The sequence below is a fragment of the Argentina silus genome (genome assembly GCF_951799395.1).
Source record: "Argentina silus genome assembly, contig: scaffold_817, whole genome shotgun sequence".
Taxonomy (NCBI): domain Eukaryota; kingdom Metazoa; phylum Chordata; class Actinopteri; order Argentiniformes; family Argentinidae; genus Argentina; species Argentina silus.
Window position 1 is genome coordinate 2,567 of NW_028152986.1, and position 8,597 is coordinate 11,163.

General features: G+C 49.9%; 1 protein-coding gene across 1 annotated transcript; it reads right to left on the bottom strand.

Annotated features, from left to right (window-relative positions):
• Window positions 1-1,003: 1,003 nt before the first annotated feature.
• clu (clusterin) lies at window positions 1,004-8,429 on the bottom strand. The gene is made up of 9 exons (XM_083697753.1): window positions 8,336-8,429; window positions 4,601-4,730; window positions 4,048-4,196; window positions 3,434-3,604; window positions 2,579-3,044; window positions 2,345-2,485; window positions 1,852-2,078; window positions 1,489-1,664; window positions 1,004-1,218 (listed from the first exon to the last, which is right to left on the bottom strand). The coding sequence occupies exons 2-9, from the start codon at window positions 4,701-4,703 to the stop codon at window positions 1,206-1,208; spliced, it is 1,446 nt and encodes a 481-aa protein (XP_083553879.1). The 5' UTR covers window positions 4,704-4,730; window positions 8,336-8,429; the 3' UTR covers window positions 1,004-1,205.
• Window positions 8,430-8,597: the final 168 nt, after the last annotated feature.

The window sequence follows — 8,597 nt, forward strand, 5'->3', positions numbered from 1 at the left end:
GTTTCCAGCAGGGTTTATTCATCAACAGGGTTTATTCATCAACAGGGTTTATTCATCTACAGGGTTTATTCATCAACAGGGTTTATTCATCTACAGGGTTTATTCATCAACAGGGTTTATTCATCTACAGGTGTGTTTCCAGCAGGGTTTATTCATCAACAGGGTTTATTCATCTACAGGTGTGTTTCCAGCAGGGTTTATTCATCAACAGGGTTTATTCATCTACAGGGTTTATTCATCTACAGGGTTTATTCATCAACAGGGTTTATTCATCAACAGGGTTTATTCATCAACAGGGTTTATTCATCAACAGGGTTTATTCATCAACAGGGTTTATTCATCTACAGGTGTGTTTCCAGCAGGGTTTATTCATCAACAGGGTTTATTCATCAACAGGGTTTATTCATCTACAGGGTTTATTCATCAACAGGGTTTATTCATCTACAGGGTTTATTCATCAACAGGGTTTATTCATCTACAGGTGTGTTTCCAGCAGGGTTTATTCATCAACAGGGTTTATTCATCTACAGGGTTTATTCATCTACAGGTGTGTTTCCAGCAGGGTTTATTCATCAACAGGGTTTATTCATCTACAGGATGGGTTTCTGGGCAGAGGAGAACCGGGTACAGAATGATGCCGGAGGCCTGGAGCAGGAGCAGGTTTACCTCAGGGAGAACAGCAGTGCTCCGTCTACCTCTGAGAAGAGCTACAGCAGGCCTGTCTGACAGTCAGCATGACTACTGCTCCAGGATGACTACATCACCCTCCTCTAGACAGGATTACTACATCACCCTCCTCTAGACAGGAGTTTGACACTTGATGTTGTTTACTTAACGATAGACGCTTCAGGTTGTTAGTCTGTTGAGAGGAAGCTGGCAAAGTAAGCATTTCATTGGACATTTTACATCCTGTGTCCTGTGCATATGATCAGTAAACTTGGACTTGACTTGATAATGTTTCTGGTTAGATGTTTACTGCAGGAAAGGCTCTAGTGACACAGACTCTACAGTTCTATATCTACAGTTCTATATCTCCAGGTCTATATCTACAGGTCTATATCTCCAGGTCTATATCTACAGGTCTGTCGTTGTCATTACAGGATCTATGGTAGCGTTGTTGACATGTAGGTGTCGTGTGTTTTGTTTCATTCCAGAACATTCTGCTGGGCCAGGCAGTGCATGATGGGAAGGCTGTCCTCCTGTGTTTACTTCACCACTCTGGAAGGGAAATACAGGCAGATGATGTTAGGAGCAGCAACTGACACATTGGTCTGTCTGTAGTTTTGTAAGCACTGTATGGTGAACTCACACAGTGGTCTGTCTCGAGTTGTCAGTACTCTCTGTGGGTGTGTCTGTAGTTTTGTCAGTACTCTGTAGGTTTTTCTGTAGGTCTGTAGTTGTGTCAGGTTGTGTCAGTACTGTATGGTCGTGTGTCTGTAGGTGTATCTGTAGGTCTGTCTGTAGTTGTGTCAGTACTGCTGGACTCACACAGTGGTCTGTCTGTAGCGGTCCAGGGCCTCCTGGGCGACCAGCTCAGAGAACTTGGGGTCGGTCCAGGGGACGTCCCCTGGGATCGTGAAGGTCATGGCTGGGGAGTCGAACAGCTGCACAGACACCCTGGTGTCACCTGACTGCTCTGGCCCCTCAGTGTCCCTGGAGATCACCTGGGGGGGTGGAAGGGGGAGGGGGGGGTAATTAAGTATTCTATTACACTCTATTATGTAAGAGACAGGGGAGCCATACATAGAATATAGGTAATTGGTTTATTGCCAAGAAACCCCCATCCAGACCAGAGTTAGACCATGGGGGTTAAAGGTCAACCAGTGCACACCGCGCCCCCCTCTCTCTCACCGTCTGGATCTGGAAGATCCCGTCTTGGCTTTGGGTGTTGTTGGCCAGGGACGACACCCAGCCGAACTGCCTGTTGAGGAGGTCCAGCAGGCTGGAGGTGTTGGCCATCTGCTCCTCCAGCCTCTGCAGGAGGGCGCTGTACTCCTGGGTGAAGCGCTCAGCCAGGGCCAGGGCCTGTTCCAGATCCCCCTTCAGAGGCCCGGCCAGGGGCTGCTTCCCGGAGCAGTCTGTGGGGTGGGGTGGGTGGAGGGAATGGGAGAGGCGGTGGGGCGGTGGGGAGAGAAGGGGAGAGAAGCAGGACGTTTTAATGTGTCAAAATTAATCAAATAATAACAAATATTTCACTCAGTAAATTCACTCCCACTAAGGCCGGGTTTGAGACGTCGTTATTCCAGGCTGTTATTGACACGACGATCCACCATTCACCAGTGTTTAGTAACCTCTAACCCCCGGGCCCAGAGCGGTCCAGAGGACACAGAACCAGAACCTTTACCCAGAGACTGGATCTCCCTGCACTGCTCACACTCCTCCCTCAGCCTGATGCAGCCGGCTGAGTTACGGCGGATTTCCCGGCAGGTCATCCGTCCGGCCCCGAACGGCCGCGTCACCACCACGTCCTCGTTGACACCCCCCTCTGGAACACAGGGCAAAGGTCACAGTAGTGATAATAGTAATAGTGTAATAACAGTAGTGTAATAGTGTAATAACAGTAGTATAAGTAGCTTACCCTCAGAGGGGGTGATGTCAGTGTCCATGATGGTTCCCATGGCGCCAAAGATGTTGCGAGTCGCGTCCATCATGGGTTGGAACATGTTGTGGAACCCATGGAACCCGTGGAACCCTGAGTCCTGCAGCAGAGGGGACCGGGCCAGGCGGGTACGCCCCCCCTCCTCCTCCTCCGCCCCCAGATCCCCATTCCCCAGACCCCCATCCCCCAGACCCCCATCTCCGCCCCAGAGGCTGGGCATGCGGAAGGGGCTGGGGAACAGGGGGGCGTGGAGGGAGCGCATGTGGTCGAAGACCCTCATGCTGTCAGAGAAGATGTGGTCCACCCCGTCAGCCACCTCAGAGTACCGGTCCTCCAGGGTCTGGAACTGCCGGGTCTGGGTCTGGTCCTGGCGCTGAAGCACCTCCATGTTCTCCCCATTGACCCAGATAGAGAAGGGATTGGTCCGGTTCAGGACCTCCTCCAGCTGGGAGGAGGAGGAAGTAGGTGGTCAGTGAGTGAAGAAGAAGAAGAGGAGGAGGAGGAGAGTGTGTATATATATATATATATATAATATCTGCCATTTAGCTGACGCTTTTATCCAAAGCGACTTACATTACAGTGAGTTCATACATCTCAGTATAGATGGTCCCAGCAGGAATCAAACCCACAACCTAAGTGCGCCATGCTCTACCAACTGAGACACAGAGGACCACGTATGTATGTATGTATGTGTGAGTGTGTATGTATGTATGTATGTATGTATGTGTGAGTGTGTGAGTGTGTGAGTGTGTGCGTGTGCGTGTGCGTGTGTGTGTGTGTGTGTGTATGTGTGAGTGTGTGCGTGTGCGTGTGTGTGTGTATGTGTGTGTGTACCTGTCGGCCCACCAGACCTGAGCCTGAGCTGCAGGTCCGGCTGTAGAACTTGATGCAGGTGTTCTTCAGACAGGGCTTACACTCCTCCCACAGAGCCTGCATGCTGCCATTACACACTTCCTGCTCCTCACTCAGCTTCCTCTCCATTTCCTGGGCGCTCTGCAGAGCATCCTGGGAGGGAGGGAGGGAGGGAGAGAGAAGGAGAGAGTCAGTAGTGTGTGATTAGGATGTTATGCACACACAGGACAGAAGTCAGGATTCAGCTGAATGAAGTCATAGACTTCAGAGCCTAGATGGCTGCCTGTGATTATATATCTGACACTTAGCTGACGTATTTATCCAAAGCGACTTACATTGCAGTGAGTTCATACATTTCAGTATAGATGGTCCCAGCAGGAATCGAACCCTCAACCTAAGCGTTGTTAGCGCCGTGCTCTACCAACTGAGCCACAGAGAACCACTGCTCTATCGATTACAGCTCTACATGACAACAGGGGAGGCTGGTGGAGGTAGAAATCAGAGGACAGAATGGAACGGAATGAAGGAATGGTATCGAACACACGTGAGCCCGTCCTCTGATTTCTACCTCCAACAACCTCCCCTGGACACCATACCTCCTTCTGCTGTTTGGTCTTCTCCAGGGCAGACAGGAACTGCTTGTGTTCCTCTCCAGATCTCTCCATCACTGTCTTCATCTCCTTCACCCCACTGATGGCCTTCTCTATCTGCTTGTCCAGGTACTTCTCCCCCAGCAGGGAGATCTCTGGGGAGGGAGGGAGGGAGGGAGGGAGAGAGGGAGGGAGAGAGGGAGGGAGGGAGGGAGGGAGAGAGAGGGAGGGAGAGAGAGACACATCATCTCCAGCTCCACTGACCTTGACATTCACAGAAGACAGTGACTTCACATTAGGTGAGGATTAGGTTTTCCAAACTCTCAACTGAATTTGATATTCACAAAGCAGACAGTATTTTCATATCGGCTATTCATTACGTTTTGGAGGATTCCAAGGTCAAGCTCAAATGAACCGAGCCTCACCTCAGCTCCAATGGATTTACCAACAATAGAACACACTGTAGATAGAACACACTGTAGATAGAACACACTGTAGATAAACAGAAGACACTGATGACATCAGTGAGATTGATCAGGAAGTGTTTGGGCTGACTCACGGCTGAGGTCGTCCTTGGACGGAGGCAGGAGACACTGGGCTGAGCCGAGGAGCAGCACCAGGCCCAGCACGGACCCAGGTAACTTCATCATCATCATCATCATCGGCTCTCAGAGGGATGAAGTATAAACCTGAAAAACAGACACAGCACTTTGACTCTCAGACAGGAGGAGCAGGGCACCTTCATCATCATCATCATCATCACGGACCCAGACACCTTCATCACCACTGTGCTCCGAGCCTGGATGACAGACAGCGTGATGTCAGTGGGAGCATATTCCACCAGAAGCCGATGAAGAGTCCTTAATTAGCCCTTAATTAGCCCTTAATTAGCCCTTAATTAGCCCTTAATTAAAGCGTGGCCAGATGAGAGTCCATCTATCGTCTATGGGTCAGGGTCAGCTGATGGGCCTGGAATTACATCACACCTCAGATGTACCATCAGATGATGGTGTGATGATGCTGTGATGGTGTAATGTTGTTGTAATGTTGTTGTAATGTTGTTGTAATGTTGTTGTGATGTTGTTGTGATGGTGTAATGTTGTGATGATGGTGTAATGTTATTGTGATGTTGTTGTAATGTTGGTGTGATGATGGTGTGATGATGTTGTGATGCTGTGATGGTGTAATGTTGTGATGATGGTGTAATGTTATTGTGATGTTGTTGTAATGTTGTTGTAATGTTGGTGTGATGATGCTGTGATGGTGTAATGTTGTTCTAATGTTGTTGTGATGGTGGTGTAATGTTATTGTGATGTTGTTGTGATGATGGTGTAATGTTATTGTGATGTTGTTGTGATGTTGATAAACCCCACTAGAGGGCGATGTTGCTCTGTTCTCACGCACCACAACGTAACGCTCCCTTCCTCTCCTGCAGGACTCGGCTACGCAGCGACACCCTCTCAGCTGAGTCACAGCAGCCTCAGAACCTCGGCTACGCAGCGACACCCTCTCAGAGTCACAGCAGCCTCAGAACCTCGGCTACGCAGCGACACCCTCTCAGCTGAGTCACAGCAGCCTCAGAACCTCGGCTACGCAGCGACACCCTCTCAGCTGAGTCCCAGCAGCCTCAGAACCTCGGCGGGTCCTAGAGGATCATACTGACTTATCGTCAATTCCTCTGTTCTAGATTTCATTCAGTCCTGAAGTCCGCAGCGTCTGCAGTCTGTTTGTTATGGATTACAGTGACTTCATTGGTCACATATTTGATGCGTGAAATGTAAGAAGTCAATGTTGGCCTCAGAAGACCTTTTTAAGGAGGAAGATCAGTGGATTTCCTCCTCTGTTGTCTACAGCAGGGGAGGCTGGTGGAGGGAACAGAATCGGAGCAGGGGCTCATTAATGCCTGGCCAGTATTAAGGAATGGTAGTCCTCCGCCCGTCCTCCGATTTCTACCTCCACCAGCCTCCCCTGGTTTACAGCAAGCATAGACTTGAGGCCTGGCAGTGAGAGACATGAATCTGACAGATGAAAGTTTCTACTTTTCCCACTTGTTTGGAGAATGTACATAAACACACACACACACACACACACACACACACACACACACACACACACACACACACACACACACACACACATTCCTCTCCACTAATCTGTTTGGATTACTCTCAGCAAGCCCACTAATCCCTCGTGTATTCAAACAAGCTCGGTCCCCAACTGGCTCTGAGAGAAAAGGAAGCAGCATGACTTCATCGGGTCAGGGTTGAACGTTGTACGATGACATGTCCACAGACGTTCTGCACCAGGTGAAAGGTCGCCACAGCGGAGGCGATGACCCAGAGGAACGGACGGATGGAAAGTAGCGTACTCCTCTCTCCAGACGTCACTGTGCCGGAGGGTTCCGTACTGACTGAGAGGTCCTTGTCTCTCCACACACTGATGGAGGAGGACCACACTCAGGAGGAGGACCACACTCAGGAGGAGGACCACACTCAGGAGGAGGACCACACTCAGGAGGAGGACCACACTCAGGGAGGAGGACCACACTCAGGAGGAGGACCACACTCAGGAGGAGGACCACACTCAGGGAGGAGGACCACACTCAGGAGGAGGACCACACTCAGGAGGAGGACCACACTCAGGGAGGAGGACCACACTCAGGAGGAGGACCACACTCAGGAGGAGGACCACACTCAGGGAGGAAGGCCACACTCAGGAGGAGGACCACACTCAGGGAGGAGGACCACACTCAGGAGGAGGACCACACTCAGGGAGGAGGACCACACTGATGGAGGAGGACCACACTCAGGGAGGAGGACCACACTCAGGAGGAGGACCACACTCAGGGAGGAGGACCACACTGATGGAGGAGGACCACACTCAGGGAGGAGGACCACACTCAGGAGGAGGACCACACTCAGGAGGAGGACCACACTCAGGAGGAGGACCACACTCAGGGAGGAAGGAACTCCGGTTACAGAGAGACTAGAGAGACCAGAGAGGGAGAAAGAGAGAGAGAGAGACCAGAAAGAGAGAGAGAGAGAGAGAGAGAGAGAGACCAAAGAGAGAGACCAGAGACCAGAGAGAGAGAGACCAGAGCAGTCTTGGTTATATACCAAGTGTGCTGCCATCTGAATTCATCATTGTGCTGTGGTCCAGCTGTTGTCTGCACGGACAGCGGAGAGAGAGAGACATCGTCTCTGTCTGTCTGTATCCTTCAGCGTGGCTAGAATGATCCAGTGTTCTGCCCCTCCCAAGGAGAGACAGGGAAGCAGACCGTGTCTCTCATGGAAGTCACACAGACCGCTTGTGGTCAAACCATTCTGCCAACCCCAGAAATGTCCTTCAAAATCATCAGCATTCTGTTCTGACTTTACAATAAGACAGTAATGTAGCTGTATTCTCTCTCTCTCTCTCTCTCTCTCTCTGTCTCTCTGTCTCTCTCTCTCTCTCTCTCTCTCTGTCTCTCTCTCTCTCTCTCTCTCTCTCTCTCTCTCTGCTATATAGAGTATTCTAAAGTTATCAGAGTCAAACATGATAGGTCACAGTGTTTGGAGGACAGCAAGATTCTAGAACCGTAGAGAACCTTATTAATAGAACTCGGAATTAGAACACAGAATTCTGCAGGATCACTCGGATGGCCAGGAGCCAGAGTTCTGTGTCAGAGGGGATTTGGACGTTCTAATTCTCTACTGATGGAGAGAGGAGGATGAGGTCATAGCTCTGGTACCATCAGAGTCTGTCCATCTCACTCACACACACACACACACACACACACACACACACACACACACACACACACACACACACACACACACACACACACACACACACACACACACACACAGCCAAACCAATAACAACTCTATCAAACTCAGGGAAAGGCACATTTGGTGTCAAGCTTGTCAATGTTGTTAGATTGCTTTAAGCAATTTTCGAGACTATTAATAATCAATGCATTTCATGACGCGTTTGACACATGCAACTGTTGTGATGATTGAGGTCACCTTTAAGCAGTGAATGGCAGCCCGAAAAGCATCGTTTCTCATCATGATGTCAAGTTTCTAACAATATTATTCATCGGCTACTAATTGATACACTGCAGATGAAATATGATCTGCTCAAAATAAATATATTTGGTTGTTTTTAACGGAGAAATCAAGCATTTTGTTAAAGACAGCCTTCTGCGAATGCAACTCAACTGTCAACAAACGGCTGTGCCCGCGGCTGGTACCGTGAAATTCAAGACGCCCTCAGCGGTGTTCTGCACCGGTAACATCCCAGGACCACTCACCTCTCTGCGGATGGTCTTGCCTCTGCACCGCGGTGAATCGCAGAAGCACGTCCTCCGCTGGGTATTTATACAGCCGCTAGCGGTGATGTTGACACGGTGATTCACTCCCAGAGAATGACCCGTGATTTCGGACTTTTCGAGAAGTTATGTAATTTCTGGTCAGAGCTCAGGGCTGTGACATGATCCCACCAGCAGGGGGCAGTGTTACACTGTGACTCGGGAAGGGGTGCGTGTGTGTGTGTGTGTGTGTGTGTGTGTGTGT

What these genes read in the sequence shown, in the direction of transcription:
- clu (XM_083697753.1), bottom strand. Translation starts at nt 4,703, where the DNA reads ATGATGATGATGATGATGAAGTTACCTGGGTCCGTGCTGGGCCTGGTG. An exon ending in GTCCAAGGACGACCTCAGCC is followed by an intron (nt 4,197 to 4,600) that starts GTGAGTCAGCCC and finishes CTCCCTCCCCAG; the next exon opens with AGATCTCCCTGCTGGGGGAG. An exon ending in AGACCAAACAGCAGAAGGAG is followed by an intron (nt 3,605 to 4,047) that starts GTATGGTGTCCA and finishes CCTCCCTCCCAG; the next exon opens with GATGCTCTGCAGAGCGCCCA.